This window comes from Phalacrocorax aristotelis, chromosome 13 (genome assembly GCF_949628215.1).
Source record: "Phalacrocorax aristotelis chromosome 13, bGulAri2.1, whole genome shotgun sequence".
In the NCBI taxonomy this organism is placed as follows: Eukaryota; Metazoa; Chordata; class Aves; order Suliformes; family Phalacrocoracidae; genus Phalacrocorax; species Phalacrocorax aristotelis.
In genome coordinates, this window is record NC_134288.1 from 8,705,611 (window position 1) to 8,729,081 (window position 23,471).

The window sequence follows — 23,471 nt, forward strand, 5'->3', positions numbered from 1 at the left end:
TCAGAACTGCATGTGCACATTCATGTTTCTTCCAAAAAGATGAAAAATTAGTATAGTTATGACTACATCAAGACTTCACAAAACATAATTCTGTGCTGCAAACACAGCAGAAAACTCAGATCCCACCCCCTCTATTTCTATAGCAGAACCCTACGGATTCCCTCAGCTATGAACCTCATTCCAGATGATTCAAGGTGCGCTAAACCAAGCCCTGTACCTCAGTTCAGTGAAATGATGGAAGCGTTGCTTACAGCAGTATTAGTCTGCAAAGGGCTAACATGCTTTAGTCCTGCAGGAAATTTCCTTCAAGCGAAATTCCTCAGGAATATCATACTGGGGAAGGACACTTCACAAACACATGTGTTCATAGAAGGGTCTGTATTTTTCTGCTTTGTTTTCGCTTGTTTGTTGGGGTTTTGTTGTAGTTGTTTTAATTGCCTGAGGAACAAGAAAGGTTGAAAGCTTTTGTGATCTGTGCTTCAGTGTCCCATTTTTAATAGCAGGCAACATATCATGAGACAACAGAGCAACCCATAGCACTGCCTCAAGATATGCCACTCCTAATCCTACCATCTGTCCTCTGCTGGTTATCTTTTTCCAACAGTGTATGAAATAACACCCAGCTTCAAGCAACAAGAGTGTAAATTAACAGAGATATAAGATACATGAGAAGATAATGTGCAAGTTCAACAATGAAGATACTAGCCTTCTGTTCACCACCTGTCATACAGTGTTTCCAGGATCAGGCACGCACTTGCTCATGAGAGCAAGTCTAATACTTCTTTCTGTGCAACTGTAAAGCATCCTGGGAACTAGAGATCCCCACAGGAAAAGAGCAGGAACATGGTGGAACAGAACAGTCTCTTCAAACTTTAACAAAGTCTTACCTAAATACAACAGGGTTTTGATTTTTTTTTTAATCAAAGATGAATTCTCTGAATGGGTGTTTTCTTCTCTCTCTGAAAGATGCCTGCAGAAAAGACATTTTAGCTGTTCCTTTCAGTTGTTATTCTGCAATTTTTAGTAATGACAGTGGATTTTTCTGTTTTCTTAGAGCATATAACTCCACCTTTATATAAATATAATAAAACTACTACATTAGAAAAGCTGAAAAGATATACAGGTTTGAAGGAGAAATGTTTTTCATTAACTTGCCTTGTGTCTTTCTAGTCCTGAAAATAGCAAATGTCAATTGGCAATCCAAACTAAACAAAGCTGCACACCACACCTCGGATTACAGCAGCACAGAAGCAATCCTGAGGAGAGGACAGGCCTTCAGCATCACCCTGAACCTCCAAACAGCGGTGCAATCTGGGGACAACTTCACCTTTATTGCCAGCACAGGTAATTTTCCCATGGCACTCACCTCACTTCCAATTCACTCCAGCTCCAAAACACTAGTGCCGTACAGCTCTATGTGGTGCATTCCTGAATCATTAAGCTTTTCCTGTACCATTCAGGATTCATTGTCCTTTTAGCCTCAGGAGCTCCCATTTTAAAGTTCAATCTGTACCTTAAGGCAATAGACAGTTAAGGTGATCATTAATAGAATGGTAAGGGCCATCCTCATTCTAAAAATGAGCCCGTATCTCTGCTCCTAAGGACATACCTGCAATACTGCAAGTTGTCTTCATTCTGTGGCCCCTGACCATTTTCCAGCTCTACCTCTCACGGACCATCATCCCCCATTTGTCTCCTCTCCTAACTCTGTACTTCACCTGTTTAAACTCCCCTTGATGAATTTAATGTGTTCCCTATTACTAAAACAGTCTACATGACCCCTCCATTCATCAGACTCCCACTTGCATCTTCCCAAAAGGCTTCTCCACAAAATTCTCCAGGCAGCTGCTGACTCTTAATTAAATGTGTACTAGCATGTGTGGCCCATCCTGCCTACATATTTTTGAACTGCCAGATTTTCAGGACAACAAGCTTGCCTCCTCGCTTGTCTAGAACGATTATGGGCATACTCACCTTTACTGGGTCGTGCACATAACGCGGAGGGCTGCATAGTACGATTCTATGGATTGGAGTGCAGCTAGTTTACATTGAATAAGCATTTGATCTGATAAGACACAATCTTGCAATGTAGTCATTAAAATAATATGGACTTGCGATCATCACTGACCCCCAGTTTGTCCCCCGCAGCTGTCATTCAGAATTGCTGTGCTTCTTCCCTCTGGCAGGACCTTCTCCAGCAGAATCACAGCAGACCAAGGCCATATTTAACCTTTCTGAGGAGGGTGCCAGTGGCTGGAGCGCAACCCAAGAGCCCAGTGAGCCTGGCTGCATGAACTTCATGATATTCAGCCCAGCTGATGCTGTCATTGGACGATACAAACTCAAACTTCAGATTGTTTCTGGGAACAAGGTCTCTTCAACATTCTTGGGCCAGTTTGTGCTACTCTTCAATCCCTGGTGTCCAAGTATGTTTTGATGTATCACATCCTTCAAAAACTCATTGTCTGAGTCAGGAAATCTGGGTGTCACAGTAAAGCACGTACCTGACGGTCATAGCTACAGAAAGATTTTTTTTTTGCTCAAAGTCAAGGATCGAGTTTTTGCCCTTTCTTCAGTGCTGCAATGCATCAAAGATCCAGCCTCTTGCTTGTAGAATAAAAAATCAGAGGCAGGAAATATTCCAAATATTTATTTTATAATTTTTTCCTACTGATACTTGTGTTCAGTTGTAAACTAAGCAATAACTACTAGTAAGACCCATACTGATATTAGTGAAGGGACAGGAGAATAGTCAGTTCCGTCAAAGGAACTTCATGCTTATTTTATTCACTGTATATACTCTCTAGAGGTATAGCAGGGAGACATAGGCCTGAATGCACAGGCAGCCTGACCTGTTCCCTAGAACTCCCCTTGAAGTGAGATTTTCAGTTACAGCAAAACAGCTTTCCTTTCAGCCAGCATGTCTCATTCTGCTTCTAGATGATGATGTCTATATGGCTAATGAAGAGGAGAGACAGGAGTATGTCCTGAATGACAGTGGAATCATATTTCAGGGACTGGAAAAATATATTCAACAAGAAGCCTGGAACTATGGACAGGTAAACAGCATCACCTATTCCGGAACTTTGAAAACAAGAACAGTGGATATATAGGGTTTTGAGGAGAGAGAATCATTATCTCACAGTATAAGAGTTCAGGATTCCTCTCACTTATCATTTTATTGCAGATATATGTCTCACTTATCAATACATTACAGCAGCACCAGGATCATTTCACCTGTCTGGCATAAAATAAATATAAAATAAAGGAAACAAAGCACAATTTTAGTTTCTTTTGCCTATTACACAAACTGGCAAAATTCTACTTGTTTCTTGACCCTTGTAAAGGGCAAAGGAAGCCATTCCAGTATTAACCTCTACGTATTGCGAGGCTAATACATCTAAATATTTACACAATTGGTTCAGTAATGGGGCAGAAGACACTAAAAGAATACCCCAAATCTACTCAACTGAAACAAGTTGGAATTTCTGAAAATCAGTTTGGCCTTCTAAGCATAACTGCTACAAATACAGTCATAACTACAGCCCAGCTGTAGTCACATAGCTATCCTGCAACTTGTTGGGCCAGTCAAAACATTCCTGACCACTTCACGTCTTACAACTGCACCAGCAGTTGCACAGACAACATTTCTATTAATCCTCCTGATCACTGTGGCTTCTATTATACTAATGAATGAAACAGCTAGATCTGCTTTGTGTCTCAGAGGTCAAGTGGCATCCTTGCCTGACCACATCCATACAGCATAGCACTTTGGCATTCTCTGGGCCTAACACAGTATCTCTGTGACCCTAATCCTCAGTAATGATTCTGTGGGTTTCTTTCAGTTCCGATCATCTGATACAAGGTGAAGGCGGCCCATCAGAGTGAAGCTTTCACAACAGAGGGGTACCTGTAGGGACATGACAGGATGTGGGAGGGCAAAGCCTGCCGAGCCAGACCTGAAGTGGGCTTGTCTGTTCCACCAGGCCACGTAATGTCTTCATGAATGCTAGTAGCTATGGCCCCAAACCATGCTCATAAACATGCCGTCTTTAACATACTGTGGAGAGTCAGCAGCCTAGTGCTTATGCTTTCTTCTTGGCTCCATTTTCTTTAACAGTACAGAAAAATGCCTATATTATCAACATCATTCTATTGTGCTAGGAGAAAGAAAATAGGTAGGGAGGCTATCCTTGGGTTTATTTATTAAATTAGCCTTTAATATATTGCTTGGTTTGATTTCAGTTTGAAGAGGATATCCTTGATATCTCTCTGGCTATACTGGATCGAAGCCTGAACCACCAGGAGGATCCAGCTGTTGATGTATCCAAGCGGAACAATCCTATCTATGTGAGCAGGGTTATCAGCGCTATGGTAAAGTGATCAATTAATTACAACTCTCCAATGCACCTACTAGCAAAAACCCCAATACTTTATTGTGAATGCCTCAATGTTTCTTAGGAGTACCTAACTTTTCTGCAAAAAATAGCAACAGAAGAGGTAAAATGGAGATTTATTCTTAAGGGAAAATACCCCAAAAGTTTAATTTACCTGCTTCCCAAAAGCTTCCTTTTCACCCTTTTCGACAGCGCTCACTTTAGGCAATTTCAACTTCAACATGAATTAAATATAAATGAAAAAACTCTACTTAGATGTAAAAAATTACTAAAAGTACAACTACTTAAGAAAAAAATCATTAAAAGAGAACTGTTTTCTGTACAACCATACACGACACTTAAACAGGCCTCTCAAATGGATGTGTGCAGATATATGCAAGCACATCTAACAAATTTGATCAAGCTATATGTTCTATATGCACATTTGCAACAAGTGCACATTCAGAGAAAATATGTAGTTCTAGAGGCTTCCAAATAATCACTTGAGAACGTGAACCAATACTGAACACACCGTGTAACAGTATTAATGACACACAGGGAGGTTAAATTAATCAGTGAAACAGAGACTATTTAAATAGGCTGGCAGTCAGTACATTTGGGAACATTTGTACTGAAAAGCAAGGCAGTTTTGAATCCTCAAACTCTACAGTCTGATCTGGGTTTGATCCAATTGTTGCACTTCAGCAGATAAAATTCTATCTAAGATTCAAATACTGTGTCCCACCACGCAGCCAATGAGAACAGTGGTACAAAAAGGGTAATTTCTGCCTATTTCCCTCTCCCTTTTTCTGTAAATATTCTAATTCTCTCATGAGAAGAACTCTTTCAGGTTAACAGCAATGATGAAAAAGGAGTAGTGGAAGGGAAGTGGAATGGAAAGTACCGCTCAGGAACCAACCCCTTGCAGTGGAGTGGAAGTGTGACCATCCTTCGAAAGTGGTACAGGGGGAGATACAAACCTGTCCGCTATGGCCAGTGCTGGGTCTTCGCAGGAGTAATGTGCACAGGTATACGTGAAAGGACGAAGAATGCTATCACAAAGGAAGCTTACTAGAATTTCTGTCGTCGTAACTTTGTGATATTATTGTTGAAGCTGTTTCAGCTTTAACAGAGAGAGGGAAGAACCTCTGCTCTCCATGCATGAAGGGTTATTTTCTTCTATTTTAAACAGCCACAGGTTGTGATACTTCACCCCAGTTTTGTAAACCGTCAAACAAAACGCAAAGCAGTTTGCCAGGCTGGACTGGTGAAAAGAGCAAGGTTTCCAGTTTCAAAGCTAGGATTCAAAGAAAACCAGTGCTCTTTTAAGTCTGTCTCCTCACAGTGTCAGCTTTCTACTGTTGTGTTTTACCTCCTGGTGACACAAAACCAAATCACAATTCTGAGGACCTGTAAAGGGAGCTGCAAGTCAGGAAAAGCACTGCATCCTAGCAGTTTCCATTCAGAGCTGCTCTGAGAGACAACAGTCACTTTGGGGAAAATACAAAGGAAAAATAACGCAATCGAGAGGTGTGTCTCAGAGAGGAAGAGTGAAAAGAAGCAGGTAACAGAAATGAAGACAGGGAATAAATAGGGGAGAGAACAGAATGAAGAATGAAAGACTAGAATAAATGGGTGAATTTAACACTTCTTAAAAAGAACATGGCAGCTAAGAATGGCGTGTGAGTGGAACTGTTTTCTAAGCAATTTTGCACAATGACTGTGACTTGCATCATATCTGAGAGGAAAGCATCAGAGGGTTTGTTTCCCCACTGAAAACATATACACTAGACTACTAAGCCAAGAAAAACAGAAAAATACTTTCTAAATGCACTTTTATGGTATTCTATATTGCAGTTCTGAGATGCTTGGGAATACCTACTCGTGTTATTACAAACTTCAACTCTGCCCATGACAAGAATATAAATCTGAGTATTGATAAGTACATTGACGTTTCTGGAAAGACCCTGCACTTGACTGAAGACAGCGTGTGGTAAATATTATTTTTTTCTTAATGTTTCTTCCATTATATTCTCCTCTAATTAAAAGACCTAGAATTATACTCCTGAAAAACATCCCCAACCTCATGCTCCCAGTGATATAAAACCCCATACCAAAGAATAAACAGCGTACAGTGTTCAGAAATTCAAAATGTAGTCAGCTTCATCACTCTGAAGAACTAACAGAGGAGATACTTTGTACAATTGCTATTCAACATAAAATTTGAAAACATATCTGCTCATTTTGTCTTGACTGTATAAAAGTTTAAATTAAAAAAAAAAGTTGAAGAGTGACCAACCTCTTGCCCAAAAATATCAGCTTGTGCCTCAATTCCTAAAGCAGAGCACTCTCAGAAGCCCATAAATTTTAGACCCAGCTCCTGTGCTACATGCTGTTGTCTCAGTCTTTCATGATTACCCTTATACATCCCTTGCATAATACTGAGAAGTTACTAAAGTAAAGGTAATATATTTAATGCAGCTGAGAAAAATTCCATCCCATCCTTTAGGAACAACATGCTGTTTCTTTCACCTCAGAAAAGCTGTTAAAAATTATGCTTTTGACAAACAAGTGCACCGAAAGTATCACACTGCACATGTGTGCTGTACTGCATGCATCCGTGTTTCAGTCACCAACCACCCTAAACCATGTGGACTGAAAGGGACAAGGGTGACATGAAGTAGGAAGGAACTGTGAATTAAATACCAACAGATAGCAACGTGAGCAGGAGACCTTTGGCTGTACAGTATGTTGTTCTGGAATGTCCGGAATTGAATACCTGACTCTGCAATGAATTATTTTCCTTTTAACATTATTATTTTCATAAGTCCCAACATTTCTCAGAGATCTGAACACAAAAAGCTGGCAAAGAAGGGGGAAGAGGTACTCAGGGAAGGAGTCAGCAGCTGATCTCTACAGAAGAATTTTCATTCACTTGACTAGGGTTACTTCTTGCATTGCACCACAAATGTATCATATCTTTCACTATAAAATTAATCATATGAATCAGGGATTCCCCATTCTACCTCCCTTACAGGAATTTCCATGTCTGGAATGAAAGCTGGTTCATTAGAAGAGATCTTGGCTCTTTTTATGATGGATGGCAGGTTCTGGATGCAACACCCCAGGAAAGAAGCAAAGGTAACACTGTGCTAAATATAAACAGCTGTTGATATCGTTACTCCTAAAGATTGCTACTTAAATTTCAGGACAACTCTCTTCCATCTACTCCCTGGGGATGTAGCATTAATTTGGTGCACAAGGAAAGCAATATCCACATCAGTCTCCAGCAGGTTGCTCTTCTATCAGCCTCTGAATTACCTACCAGCATGCGAATTCCTACTTTTTTTGATCCTCTGCTTCCACAAAACCCAGTGCGTCTTAAGTTCACTTATCTCACCCTTGCTTGTCTTAGCTCATAACATTAGACAGATTCATAAAATGACATAGAATAGCTAAGGTTGGAAGGGACCTTCAGAGTTTGTTTACTCCGACCCCCTGCTCAGCACAGGGTCAATTAGAACAGGTTTCTCAGAACCAGGTCCAGTTGGGTTTTGAATATTTCATATGATGGAGACTCCACAAGCTCTCTGGGCAAGCTGTTGCAGAGTTTGACCTCCCTCATAGAAAAAGTTTTTTTCTTATGTTTAAATGGAATTTTCTGTGTTTCAGTTTGTGCCCACTGCCACTTGTCCTTACACTGGATATCACTGAGGAAAGTCTGATTCTGTCCTTTTTACCTTCCCATCAGATATTTATACACATTGATAAGATTCCCCTGAGCCTTCCCTTCTGCAGGTTGAACAGCCCCAGTTCTCATCCCTTCATCATTTTTGTGGCCCTTTGCAGGACTTGCTCCCTTATGTCTGAATCTTTCTTATACAAGGAGCCCAGAACTGGACACAGCACTCCAGATGTGGTCTCACCAGTTCTGAGAAGAAGGAAAGGATCATGTCCCTTGACTTGCTGACAACGGTCTTCCTGATGCAGCCCTGGATGTTGCTGGCCTTCCTTGCTGCAAGGGCACATTCCTGGCATTTGACACATTTGCTGGCTTGCATTGGACAAATTTAGTAGCAAAACAAATTGAATCCCCTTTTAGTAAGCTGCTAAGTAAAGATTTTAGAGCTTATAGTCACAGGGTTGAACCAAAGAGTTTACAACAGGAAATAAAATATGCCCTATGACGCTACCCGATATTTTACAGGACACACTGGAATGTGTAGAAAGATATTTCATATGATGTCCCCATGGCACGCAACAACATGGCATATATGTACAAAGCTACATGAAAGAAGCCTTAAACTATCCTCTGGTTCTGAAACCAAGTGACATAGAATGCCTTTTGTTCACAGCACTGAACTACCCCTCCCAGACCAAATTAATAGCACAGCCTGCTGCGAACAAACCCTGGTCTGTCCCATTTCCTGAATTCTTCACAGCCACTGTCTGAAAGATCACTCTTTGACAAGGGCGGGGCAGAAAAAAACACACTAAGAAGCTTGCTAGCAAATAAACAGTGTGGACTTGGGTTCACACTTTGACTCTGGTTTAATTTACTAATACAGACACAACTTCATGGATCTAGTTTGATGACCTCCATCAAAACATTCATTTATTTGGCCAGTTAAAACCCATCAAACTCCAGATAAACTGCTTCTCATTCCCCACTTCCAAGTTTATCAGATTTAGCTTTCTGGTTCTTCTCAATGCACATACAGCATTGATGACTCACACCTCGTAAGTCTGTACTTCTGACTTGGCCCCCATCCTCTCCTCTCCTTTCCCTAGACAGCTTACATACAGCCTTGCAAGCTTTGGAGGGTTAGAACATTTCACATAGCACATATCACAAGAAGTGTTAGCTATCCCTAAACATTATTAGCCTTACAACCTTCTCTGTGCTCCTACTTTTTGACAGAAAATGCATGTGGAGTCTCTGGACTTCCTGTTACCATAATGCACTGATTAAGTAAAAACACACTTTATCTAAACGTGTCTTTGGAGTGACTACCTCTCCCTCTTGCTGTCAGCATGAGGATTTGTGTTCTTTCACAATAAGCAGTCATTTAACTTCTCCCTCTCTCTAATACAGGCATATATCAGTGTGGTCCTGCCTCCACCAGAGCCATTAAGGAAGGGGATGTGAACCTGGACTACGACAGCTCATTTGTGTTTGCAGCAGTGAATGCTGACTGTGTTACTTGGATTCACTATAGCAAAAAAAGAAAAGAGAGGATTTATTCTGATACTAGGAAGATTGGAAAATTTATCAGCACCAAAGCAGTGGGCACCAACTCCCGTGTGGATATCACTGCTAATTACAAATATCCAGAAGGTAAATTCTTTATTACAATTCAATTTCTTTACTTCTTCTGGAGGAAAGTAACTGTGAATTTTCAAAATCTTAAGGCTCATTGTCAGCTGAGAGTGATTCACTATGGCCTTTGTGAGTCTTGATGAAATACTAATATATTCAATACAACGTCAAAGCTACTTCTGTAAAATGTTCTGTCCCAGCTGTTCTGATCAGCTGGTACAAATATTTCTGTTATGACATGCAGCAATAGCCATTCTGGAGTGTTGTTTGGGGACAGTTTCTGCAAAAGGATTTTTTCACCCTTCTTAGTTTCAGAGGAGATGGCAATTGCCCCAGCTTATGCAGAACTCAGCTCTCCCAGGAGTTCTTTCTACTGCTCACAGCTTCTAAGAGGTGCCCATGAACAGCCAGCTAAAACCAACAGGCATGTTTTACTTTCCAGCCTTCATGACCATGTATATTCATTTGCTTTTGTGTCAAAATTAGCATTTAGGTTAGACCTCACTTTCTCCTCTTGTGTATCGCTGCCCTCCTCAGCTTTCCTAAGCTGTATTTACTGAGAGCAGTTATGGCTCCATTGCACTATACCCAGCATGCATGAGAACTCTGACCATGTTATCTTTCAAAGCAGGAACCTCAAAAGAAAGGCAGGTGTATAAAAAAGCACTGAAGCTGCTTGGTGTGAGAAGGACTGGAAAAAGAACCAAAATTAGAAGACGATCTTCAGTAGCATGGAGACAAAATATGACACAGCCTGCTCAAAAACCCGGTATCTCAGGGAAGCTGATCCTTGATGCGACTCCTGTAATTGGCCAGGATATCCTCCTTACCTTGGCACTCAAGAACTTGATCTCAGATTTCAAGACCATAAAGGTTAAACTGAGGGCTTCAGCCATTCTCTACACAAGAAAACCAAAGGCAGAGATTTTGCAGTTGTCTAGGTCTATTAAACTTGGATCTGAAGAAGGTAATTTTAATTTTATTACAGCTTAGGACAAGAGATAGCTTTGATTTGTGGCCAAATCACATAGAAATAACGAATGGCTCAATAAGTGCATGACATGCAAATGGTTGGAGGTTAAGGCTATTCAGGGAAAGAGAAACATATATATTTGCACTGTCTTAAGTATTCGCTTTTGGGCACTGTTAGAAAGGATACTGAGCTGGGTGACCTTTTGTGTGACCCAGCACAGCCACTATTAGTCCTACATTATGACCTTTTTTGCTAAGAGAGAACAACTAAGAGACATACACCAGAGATTATTCAGCTACCAGCTCCCCATAAGCAAAGTATAAAGACAGATTAAAGGGGTAAACATACTCCTATGTCTTTTTGCAGCAGGACAGTAACTACAGACTGCCGTAAGAGCTACACCACCTGCAGATAATGGCCTTTGCCCTGCTTTTATAGGGACACTGCTGAAAAATGAGATGTGTAGCACAGATGAACTTAACTACCCTCCCAAGCTAACAGACAACACATTATAACTCTTTCCACTGTTCCAGCAGTAGATGAACATTTTTTCCTCAATGTACTGAGATCCACTGCCTTCCTCACAGAACAGAGACTTTGACAGTGCACCCTCTTTAAGGCAGAGGCTGAACAGCTGCATCAGCAAGGGCATTTGCACCAACCCATCTTTTCACTGCTGCCTTCTTTGCAAGGAAGGAGAGTTAAATGCCCATCTTTAGAGAAATGATAAAAACACCAGCAGGGGTTGCTACACATATCCAACCTCAGAACTGTCCAGCTACCAAATTGTACCTCATCATTTAGTGCTCAATGTGAGTGTACGTAGAAGTCACCTATGAGCATCATTCCTGTCTCTTGGCTGTCAACACCCACAAATGGACAGCCCCAGGGTGACAGCATCCTTGCTGCTTATAATACAAACATATTACAGATAGCTGGTACTTAGACACAGAAGACGGGGAAATTCTGTTTCTATTTCCATTCCAGTGAAAGAGATTTCATTCAAGATCTCCTATTCCCAGTACAAAAACTCGCTGATGGATGACAGGAAGATCCTAGTGACCGCTGTGTGTAAAATCAAACAGGGAGCCTCACTTCTAGTGGAGAAGGATATTGTACTTCAGGATCCTTTTCTCACCATCAAGGTAAAAGCTAGTCCCCTTTGTGACCCTAGAGAGATGTGTTGAGAAGCAGCAGCTAGAATCCTACCTCCATCTACTTCTCATGGGAAGGAGTGTGGGAAGTGAAATCATGCCCGAGGGTGATTTGATCTTGTTGCTCTAGTAATAGGCCATATGACACAAGTGAAATTAAACACACTAAGGAAAAGCAAACCTCTGCAGGGCGCAGATGTGCTACGGTATTCTTGCCAGTGCTTGCTGACATGGCACTGATAAAGTTCTCAGTGTTACAAGGGTTACAAGGTAAGATTATCACCGGAGAGACAGATGGACAGACAGACAGAGAGAAACAGAGAGGGACGGAGAGATCTAGTCCATATCTAAGAAGTCTGATCATTCTCTTCCAGTTTATTTAGGAAGCCTGATTTTTACGAAACATCTTCACTGACTAGCTTCACTGGTAATGCCTGGGGCTTTATTACTATTATCATTATTACTAATATTCAAATAAGTTCTTTTACCTTATCAGGTAAAGTGGCACTTTTCACCTTCTGTAACATCTTCCCAAATGATTAATAATTAGAAGTGAAGGCTTTTTTTCCACTTAAGACTGACTTCTGACAAATGTTGTTCAATGGGTAAAAAGCAATTCTTAATTTACAGGAAAGACCATGCACTATGTCTGCCTGGGGACAGTCCTGGGTTTGCATGGCCCATCACATCCACAGAAACTAGCTTAACTTGTTTTGGACAGTTCAGCACATTCATATGCTGTATCAGACATGGAATATAATGCTATCTGCCTACTGTACTGCGAACAACATAGAGGGAATATGATAATTTGCAGAGTCTTTCAGAGCCTCCAGAGTAGATTAGCTATCCCAAACCACTCTGTCAGTAGTGTACAGGAAAAGCAAGGTTACACACAGGAATAAAGAGTTTGGATTTTTGTAGGTCTGGAGATTTCTGTATGCCAAGTTCTAGTGAGACTCTGTAAAAACCCTTCTGTGCTGAATTATGCAAGTAACAGTCAGCTTATATAGGGCAGGCACCTGAATTAAACTACTTCAATTCAGTGACTAAGTTTCAAGAAGGGTTTATGTTTCTGTTGATTGAAACTTCTGCATAAACATACAGTCAATAATACAGAAATGCAATTGGGGTGCTTGACTTCTCCATTATGTTAATTAATATCACATTATCTACAAAGATAACCAGATATGCCAATTCTACTTTATCTCAGTCAGAATAAGGTAATGAATATGCTTATTTGCTACTTGGCTTTCCATTTTTTTTCCCTGAGATGCCACAATTCACCTCTGTCTCACACCTCCAATGTTTTCTAATCCTAAGCCTTTCATTTAGCCTATCTAAAGCTAATTTGACTTATGGTGCCTACAGTAGTTGGCCATATATGCCAAGTTAATACTTGTATTCTCATTCTGTTCTCACTCTGATACGTATCAGATACTGTGTTATACATAACACCATACAATGACCTAGTTAAAAAGTTAGGACTAAATGGTGGATTATACAGTAGTTTGTTCTTTCTCAACCACACTGGATGGCTGATTCAAGCCTGAACTCTGATGCCCAGAAATATGTACGTGTATTAATTCCTGACTCCTTCCTGTCCAGGAGATCCTAAGAGATCAAGCAGTTTGCAATGGGAATGAAAAGAGAAAACCATACGAAAGAAGTGAGACTAATGCCATGGCTAAGCAGATTGTTTTCTCTCTGTAGGTCCTTGGTCCAACAGTGGTACGCAAGGCTGTTACTGTGCAGGTCACATTTACCAACCCACTGTCTGAAGTGGTGACAGACTGTGTGCTGAGAGCAGAAGGTAGCGGCCTGCTCAAAGAGCAACTCAGAATCAAGTACGTAAATGCTATCTGGCTAGCAACTCATTCACTTTGGTGGGAAATCCGGAATAAAAGCAGGATTTTAAAAAAGATTCTGTCAACCTCATGACTTTTGTTTGCACCGACCTTTGACAAAATACCATCACGTCAGTACTCTTCATACACTAGCTGGAGTTTTTTACACCTCCTTTGCCAAGATTTGAATTAGAGAATGCTCAGGGAGTAAAAAGATGGCCTGCTTTCAACAACAGTATGTAAATCAGAGTGCTGTAGTTAGTAACTGAACTATATAAAGGGCAAAAATTTAAAAACTTTCTTCTTTGTGTGGTTTGCAAAAGGAAAACCAAACAATCCTTGAAGGAAAAGTGAGAAAGTGACATCATCTTTTTTCCTTCAGATACTAAATTACTAAAGAGCCAGGACATATACTGCAACAAAATACCTTAAAAATGTGTCCACTGTATCATACCAGTAAGAAATGGTTCCCCCATCTCCTCCAAGGTTATTATTTTTAAAACATTTTTAAAGGTCTTTAAAATATTTATGCTGGGGGAGTTAGCACCAAGAAACTGTGAGAAGAAAACAAAAAAAGATAGCAAAAGGTGGATAATTATGTGAATCACTACAGCTTCATTTACACTGAATACAAAATTCAGGTCTAGATCCTGACCTTGAACCTTACCTTGCCTTACCAGCAACAGTATTGCTTAGCTTCAGTACTGCCTTAGGCCCTTTCCCCCCACTCTCTGTTTCCTGGTGCTACTATCGGTCTCCTTGTGTTGGACAGCCAAGAGTCATTTCTAACTATGGACATAAAATCAACAGGTAATTGTATTTACCACACCAAAATACAGCATGAGCATATCTAGAGTACTCTAAACGTTGTGAGTGTTGAGGGTAACACATACAGTGGGATTTGAGCTCTTCTAAAGATAACCTTTCTGATCATTCCTCAGGTGCTCAATGCGTTTTGCCCTCATGATACAACCCCTAATTCTCTATCACTGGTTAAGAACTGCAACTATTGCACCACATCCATTACAGCTTGATTAGTTCTTCAAGGAGGCTGTGAACATGGAAGGTTATGTCCAACTGTGCTAGGAGCATACAAACACAGCAGCCACTTACTCTGACTCTTCCTTTCCATACTGTCTTAGATTTGGGGACTCTGAAGAACATTTAGCAATAATTTTTCAGCTGCTTGAACTTACAAATGTATTTTCTCTTTTAGTGTGGCAAGAATGGCCCCCATGGAGAGCTCAACAGTCCAATTTGAAATCATTCCCTACAAAAGTGGCACTAGGCAGCTTCAGGTGGACTTGTTTTCCATCCATTTTTCAGGCATTAAGGGGTTTGTGATGCTTGATGTGGCTCCTGCTCAGTGATACAGCCTGTACATCAGTTCAGTTTTGTCTCTGTTTATGAGACTGGTGCATTGTTTGTACATGATTATGACTGGGAGCACAGAAATGCAGACTACTCAGCCAACATAAAGCAAGGTAATATGAACGGAAATTAATAAAAAGGTACTATACACTATATAAGTGTCATCTTTTTCATTCCCTAACCCAGTTTATGGATATTCATGAATAGAATTAGTAGTGGAAATCATTATATAATTTAACTTGAAGGAGAGGATCAAGTGTAATGGTTTTCAGCATTAGAGCCTGTAGCAATGATAGCAGCTAGATTTCCAAGGAATACCATTTCATATCACTGGTTTTGTAGGCTTCATTGAATATAATTTAATTATATTCACTAAATATAACTTTTATTCAGTAACAGCCAAAGTACTATCCCAGTAGCTGACATAATTCAATTCTAAAATTTTATCATTTTCACGTAATTACTAGAAGGAAAATAGAGCAATAAAATATGGCAGTCTCTTCTTATAACTGGAAAAATGAGAAGCTATTTGATAAATAATACTCTTCAGTCCACAGTTTCCCTATTCAGATCATGATTTAATCATGTGATAAATTATAAATAATGAAATATTTGGCAAAGAAATTACTGGGAGTAACAGTATAAAAGCAGTTAAAAGAAACATGCCCTTGATTAAGGAGTGGCAAACACTAGAGCACCTGAAATAGTAACAGGCTGGAATAGCTATTCCTGAAAATAGGAATGAAGCAGAACATCATTAAACAGTAAATAGGTGATCTGTCATCTGGACTAAGACACATTTATTTACACACATAGCTCCTCACGCATGCACCACTGTCTCAAAATGCCCATAGTTCTTTCTGGATGAACTAAGTGAATGAATGAAATTTCTCCAAAGATAAAAGTATAAATCGTTACCACAGCCAGCTTGACTGAGACCAAAACACATTACATTTCTATCACTGATACACTACAGTTAAGCACTATGCAAATTTTCATGTATACACACCGTACAAATTCACCTCCTGTTACAGCCTCAATTATCACTTACTTTAGTTGGCTCTACCAGGAAAAAAAGAAAAGCATTTGGCTCTTGACAGGGGAGAAAAAGGTATTTAACAAGGAAAATATACTGTGAGAATGTCTTATAGCCCCTATACTACAGATTCAATCCCAAATCTTGTTCAGTTGGCTACATCTCTACAGTCACGCTCTCCCAAAGTAGCTTCTGGATTATAAATTTGGTATTTTAATGTAAAATTTTATTTGAATCAGTTGACATTTTAACAGCAGCTTCCATGAAATTTCTTGCTGGATAACACTGCATTCAGGTATGAGACACCCACTGAGGCAGGAATATATAGAAATTCTCATGCAAGTCACAAAATATTTTTAGGAAATAGAGATTTTACAGCAAGTGTACTCCAAAGGAATACAGGAGCACAAATAAAATCTCCTCTCTTCAAGGAGCAGAATGTTTTATCCAAGTCTTAAACCTCCATTTGCCAAAGTTTTCTTCTTCTATCAATCACATATGCAAAAGTATCATTCCTAGTGCTATCTAAGACAATAAAATCTTTAGAAATATATTATTTATGTAGCTGGACAGATATACACAGTGTTCCTTTAAAAGATGTGGTAAGAAAAAGTCTTTGCCCCAGTTTACTCTTTTTAATGAGCACTAAAAGGAAAATATAAAGAACTTCTTTTTTACCAGGTGGTTAGACCTTTAGAACATGAGAAATGTTAAGAATTCATAGGAGAAGAGAGCCCTGAACTCAAGAAATCATTTTGTTTTAATCCAAACAAAATGCATTTGGTTTCCATAAGCCTAAGAGAACATGACTGCAACTGGCCCTATGCAGTGGTGGAGCCACAAATGCCAGAAAAGCTACCAAAAACTCAGACAAAAACAAAAATAAAAAAAAAAAAGAAAAAAGTTCACTTTAAAAAGAATCTACAGGAGAAGAAAAATTGGTTCCTATTCCCATTAGGCAGAAAGAGAAAAAAATGCAGCTGATGTAATGAATAAGTAAATTTTTCAATATTCTGCCAACTTAGGTCCTCAGTTTCGCAAAGTAGCTCCAGAAACGGTTTCAGACAAAGCCAAAACTGATACCTATACTGTAGGTATTACCTAAATATTTTCTATTATAATTTTTTTAACTTAAGAACAACCAAAATTTTTCAGGACTTATATGTAACTGAGGCTGACTGCTATGTTTCATTGCATTTTAAATACAAATGGTGGACAAAACAAAGGTGCCGATTTGGAAGAGTTATTGCAGGAAAAACTGACTAAGCTATCATACTGGCCCACAGCAAAGGACCCCAAACTGCATCCTCTTCATAAGGAACTGCAGCATTTGCCTTGGAGTAATTACAGAGGCTTTGCTAAGCATAAACACAAGCAATTTCCCAAAGAGAAAATTAATGTGTGTGGGGACCCACTTTACAATGCTATCTGGCTTTGTAATCTCATCCTCTGCTAGTCTGAATCTGTTCTAGGACTAACAGGCAGTCTAGTGATCAGAAGCTGTAACCATCACAGGCAATCCATCAGTGCATTCGTCTTAATTATTTTGGCATGATGTATTTTGATAAAATTGGAGTGGGGGCTGGGGGAAAGGTTGGGTGTTTTCACTTTGCTCCAGGTCAGAAACTTCTCACTATACTACCAGGAGAATTGGCCAAACTTGCCTATGAGACCACTTGAGAAAAAGCCGCCTATGACGTGTATTTTTGTTTTGTACTGGCACTACCTTCAAGGCTGTTACTCACCCACGCCTGCTGCCACACACTTCACCCAGCCCTTTATCTGTATCTTACAGAACCATTGTATCTATCCTCCTAACCTACGTCAGAGGAAGTTCCACCTGTTTCCTTTCACGCAGGTATCATAAAGAAGACGGGAAAAAAAGACTGATTTTTCTGTTTGCAAAGGCAGATACTTTGCAATACTTCCAGAAGTGTGCAGAAAGAACAGGATGGGAAGAAAAAGCTCAGAACAATATAATCAGAAGGATGTATGAAAATTCAGTTAACAGCCACATATCCTCACTCCACAAAGCTGCTTAAAGTAGATCATCATCCTCCAGGAGGAAGGCATTATACCACCCATATCTAAATCCCAGCATTGTGTCCATGTATTCCTTGCAGAGTTAACAAGCCAAATCAGCAAAAATCTGAATGTTTCTAAGAGACAATTCAATGTTTTCCTCCTGACAACACCTGGTACTGTCAGCAATGCAGTCCCAGCTTCCCCAGAAAGAATGTATCGTGGCACAAACTGACTCTGTGACACAGATTAAGCTGAGGTCTCATTTAAATTTCTTTGATTTAAAGCCAACAAAATCTTCAAAACATGTAATCTCCCATTTTATTACATCAACTACAATATTTTGCCACCCACACATATACACAAGGGTTGCGGAAGCTTGTCAAAACCAGTCAGCCCAGAGAGACTGGAATGAAGATTGAAAAGGACATGCACACAGGAATTCAGATTTCTCCAGGCAAAGGAGAGGGGAAAAGGTAGCTGTGCACCTATCAATTAAGTCTTCCAGGATCTTGGAAAGTCAGGGTATACAATCCTCCACAAGCCTCAGAAAAGGCCTTGAGGCAGTGATGGTATTTCACAAAATCTCACTAAATCTTACAAGAATGCAGACTGTCATTACATTCAACACACAGTACAGCCAAGCCATTCAAACTCCTTCACTATTTCTTCTTAAATACAATCCAGGAAATTATTTCAGACAGCATTTGTCACACGAGCTTGGAATGACCTCATCCTAATTAACTATTTGTAAAGGAAGCCTGCTGTTCAAAAGAAAATGAGCCTGAAAGCTTGTGCCAAGTTCCAAGCTTCGCAACACCTGGGGCTGCTGAGTTGTTACGGTGTCAGCATTATTAACTGCCCTCAGCAACCACACCCAGTTCAGTTTATGTGTTAAAATGCAGATCTGGCCAGTGCCGTGTACAAGAAATAAACATTCTTCCTTTTTAGACATAAGACAACTGTTCAATTAAACTAATTATTACCACAGAGGAAAATGTGTAAGTGCCCAAGGAAGGATTTAAATAGCTTTTGCCAAACTTAGAATCTTTACACAGCCCTTAGTCAGAAGTCATAAGTTGGTAGAGTAAAATATGGATAATTATCAGTATTTTTCTTTATAAATACGCAGTTTAAATCTGAGCATGCCCAAGAGGCTGACCCACCCTCATTCCATTCTGATCACTCAAAAGAAGTCAAATGAGCACTAGCTGTTATGACCCATTCATACTATGAGATGGCCTTGAAAGACATTAAAATCAGTCTCCAGTATGCTGAATGTTTCTCCCCACCACTCTGTTCTCCTGATCTAAGTTTCTAGGGCCTTTGATAGAGTTAGAACTGTTGTGACTAAAACTTGTTGCTTTGGGGGAGTCAGAAAAGCTTCAAGACAAGAAGCACCTAAAAAAAAAATTTACAACAACAACATTTGACCTTAGAAATGCAGATGTACTGAACCATAAAGGACTGCAGTGCAAACACTAAACCAGAACAGGCTATCCCTCAAGGACAGTACATATGTGATCTCAGAACTGAGTTTGCACGAAAGCAAAAGGTAACTAGCGGACACAGTGAGGAAGGGTACATCCTTCATCCAGAGACCCCTGACGACCACCCAGAGACACCAACAGGCATGCGCAAAGTCCATTTGCATATGATAATGAGTCCTCGGAAAACTACTGAATACGTATGTAAAGCTTGTATAAGTTACGCAATTAACCCTGCACGGGCAGGCACATTAGGAGTGATCCCCTGTGCGTCCAGCGCTGCAATAAGGAAAACCTGCTTAATAGTCGTGCAGGCTATTGAGTCCTGATTTTGGCTTTTCATGGCATCACTTTGATGCAGGCAGTCAATTAAATTACTACCCTTTTACAGATTAAAAACAAAACAAAACAAACAGAAATACTCAAAGCTGGTTCTGTCACCAAAGCTGCACTGCTTTACCACCTGGTATCTATCACTCTTGTGTACTGAATGTGGAGGGCACTGCTCACTATAAAAGACAAACCAAAAGGCACAGCGTAAGCATTTCTTGTTGCTCTAAAGAAACAAGAAAATCCACCAAAAAGGAAAATTCACATCTAATTCACGGATGTGCCATGTCAGAGCTGGAAATGTAGACAAAATAAATGGGAAACTTAGATGTATTTATTTTTTGATCACAACATTCAGAAAGAGATCCAGTTATTAAAGATGCACACGTACATTTTAAGGTTCTATTTTTATAGGTAAGAAAGATGATAAAGGTTTTTACAGATTTATGATTGCACATGCAAAACAAGAATCCCAAGCACTGTAAAGATAATAACACATTACATCCATGCAGGATAGATACTTTCAAGGATCCTACAGATCACTTTTCCTTTAGATTTCTGCAAGCATGTCAGGGACACAGTGGATACAGAACAGTGAAAACACTTGCCTAGACCTCGATGAAGTCTTTCAGAAGCAGCAATGCAATAAGTGAGTGCAAAAAGGGTACAAAATCTGCTCATGACATAAAGCCATTTAAATTACTGAGGACTAAAAAACTATGAGGAACTTCAGATGGTCCCAAACAAGGCAAAATAAATTACGATATTTCAGTGAAATTCAGCCTGGTAAACGCACAGCAGGAAAGCCATTTTTTAGTCAGCCATCATGCAGAGTGTTACATCAGCCATATCAAGAGCAGAACAAGAGCTTGGCATAAACAGACAGCTCAACTGAGATGACAGCACCTTGTGTTTCTATGAGTCCCACTAATGACATGTTAGACTGAAAAGTAGATGGGAAGGGACAACTACAAAGAATATTTACGATTAACAAGAACACTCAGAGTGATATTAAAACTTGCATATCATGAAATACTCAGTCTTGAAAATCATCTAGTATGAGACAATGCCTCACTTGCTGGGGTGAAGCTCATACACATTCTTCTAAGGCATCTGGCGTTGTGTACTGCCAGAGACCGAATTAGACTGGATAAACGTGCTAACACTGATGTTAACAATATTGCAACCTCAAGTTCAGAAGTTGAAATCAGCGTAAGAAGGATGCTGGTCTATTACAACTGTAGTTTTACAAACAATAGTACATATCAGAAGCATGATTAACATGTGTTAAATGCCTGAGCAAATTATGTTCACAGCTAGCAACTGTACAGCACAATGCAGTGGAATACATCTTATAATAAAGGACAGCTTGAACTCAAATGCTTCAACTTCTTAAATAAAAGGAAGCCTGAAAAATAAACCTGGTATCGAGTTGGCTTTGTGACTGGAGAGGTCAGTGAGAAGGACTTACAGGAGAGGTGGATTTTGCAGGGGAAAACCAAACACAGTCTTTTAAAAGAATGTCATAATGAATGCTGTTCCTGGAGCTCCAGCAAAGATAAGTTGTTCCTGTTGAAGAGACTTTCTCTTTTTGGAGCCAGAAACACCTAAGTAACAGCCATGTGGAAAGCAAATGAAAGAACCACCCTTAAAACAAATCTGCAAGACAAAGTAAGTCAAAGGGTTACTGAATTTGCAGTTCAGACTAAAAAAATTACTATTTTTCTGCAGTGTCTGACCTTCTTTTCTGGAGGATCTTAGGGCAACACCGTTGAAGGACCCATATGTCATTGCATCTGAAGGATTGTCCATTTGCCCACTTCCTGACACAGAACGTATCACTATCAACAGACAGTGTTGTACTGAAGCTAGACAACCAGTAGAAGAGGACAACCTTTGTGCACCACTCCAAATACAGTTATGCTGAGTGCATGGGAAGAAATACTACTCCAAAGTGTTTGTGTAACCACCTTTTAACCACCAACATATAAGGAAAACAAATACTTGTATGTACACTTTAGAAATACCTATCAACATGTCTAAAAGTTCACAGTGTGTGCACAGAGACATGCGAATTGCTGGTTGAGGACAGCAAAATCGCTGAACCAATCCAAACTCAGCTTTTTGCCAGTGTGGTTACAATTGCAATATACAGAAATGGTTGCTCCATTTTAGTACCATCAGTAATGCAGACAACGTTTTGGGGTCTGCCTTGACCAAACACAAGTCCTGAATCAGATGTGAATGGCATTTAAAGTAACAGATGAAACAACTGATAACTGAAAGCAAACCAAAATATGAGAAACCCATGTTCCAGACAGAAAGAAATGTGATTCACAAGTAGGAAATCTCAGCACTTCTGCTGAATGTTCTGACTTCTGTACTGGCCAATTCCTGTTTCTTTCTCTCAGATGTTGGATAGAAAACCTCAGGTATCTAATGTAGGACCACAAATTCTCACCAGATGGAATGCTAGTACAAGCACTTGAGCACTGCATGCACAAGTCTCTTTTGTGTGTTAAACTTTTCAATGGGCCTTTTTAGCCCATTTCTGTGTAATGAAGGATAAAAAGGGACAATAACAGTTTTCTGTTTACAGTTTACACAGTGCATCCTATGTAGTAAATATTACTTGCAGTTGCCAGTTTGACCAAGAGATGGTACTATGCGTATACACAGCCATTACAAGGCGCTGGTGATAGGATAAACACCTGCTTGCATCTAAATCACTCTAATTTACATGTTCATAAACACATACACTGCAAAGGTGCATTTAAAATAACTGATCATGCAAAGGAAGTCAGACTTTAAGCACAATCAATTGGCTTGCAATTTGCATACACTTAAAGAGCATGAATCAGTCATGTGCTGTGTTTAGCTCTTTATATAAAAAAGTTCAAGAGGCATACTAAAATCACACATAATTGACATTGAAAAATGTATGTTGACAATAAACTCACAGAATTATCTAGCAGATCTCCCACTGTGCTTGTATTTAGTGTTTACCAATTTCTGCAAATCTGGGGACCTCCATGCTTCCTAATAAAAGTCAAAGCAGTCAAAGTTTACATGAGCCAGCAATGTGCCCTTGCTGCAAAGAAGGGTAACGACACCCTGGGGTGCACCAGGTGAAGTATTGCCAGCAGGTCGAGGGAGGTGGTCCTTGCCCTTTATTCAGCACTGGTGAGGCCACGCCTGGAGTGCTGTACCCAGTGCTGGGCTCAGCAGTACAAGAGACATGGACGTACTGGAGAGCACAAAGATTATGAAAGGACTGTAGCACCTCACACAGGAGGAAAGGCTGACAGAGCCGGGACTGTTCCGCCTGCAGAAGAGAAGGGGCAGGGGAGGGAATTTGTTGATGTATAGAAATACCTGAAGGGAGGGTGGAAAAAGGATGGAGCCAGGCTCTTCTCAGTGGTGCCCAGTGACGGGACCGGAGGCCATGGGCACAGATGGAAACACAGGAGGTTCCCTCTGAACACCAGGAAACACTTTTTCACTGTGAGAGTGACCGAGCACTGGCACAGGTTGCCCAGAGAGATTGTGGAGTCTCCA

At 40.1% G+C, this 23,471-nt stretch overlaps 1 protein-coding gene and 1 long non-coding RNA gene across 2 annotated transcripts in view; one reads left to right on the forward strand and one right to left on the reverse strand.

The window, feature by feature from the left end:
• Nucleotides 1-23,471, reverse strand: part of LOC142064355 (uncharacterized) — a 138,227-nt gene that overhangs the window by 107,356 nt on the left and 7,400 nt on the right. The gene's annotated exons all lie outside the window — the stretch shown is intronic.
• On the forward strand, nucleotides 1,137-15,037 carry LOC142064293 (protein-glutamine gamma-glutamyltransferase 6-like). The gene is made up of 12 exons (XM_075109051.1): nucleotides 1,137-1,344; nucleotides 2,187-2,426; nucleotides 2,941-3,059; nucleotides 4,246-4,374; nucleotides 5,227-5,404; nucleotides 6,234-6,369; nucleotides 7,414-7,517; nucleotides 9,472-9,714; nucleotides 10,328-10,663; nucleotides 11,657-11,814; nucleotides 13,534-13,667; nucleotides 14,884-15,037. The coding sequence occupies exons 1-12, from the start codon at nucleotides 1,137-1,139 to the stop codon at nucleotides 15,035-15,037; spliced, it is 2,139 nt and encodes a 712-aa protein (XP_074965152.1).

Excerpts from the sequence above, each read along its gene's own strand:
- LOC142064293 (XM_075109051.1), top strand. The coding sequence starts at position 1,137 with ATGTTTTTCATTAACTTGCCTTGTGTCTTTCTAGTCCTGAAAATAGCA. Across the intron at positions 10,664-11,656 it reads TAAACTTGGATCTGAAGAAG|TGAAAGAGATTTCATTCAAG; the intron begins GTAATTTTAATT and ends TTTCCATTCCAG. Across the intron at positions 11,815-13,533 it reads ATCCTTTTCTCACCATCAAG|GTCCTTGGTCCAACAGTGGT; the intron begins GTAAAAGCTAGT and ends TTCTCTCTGTAG.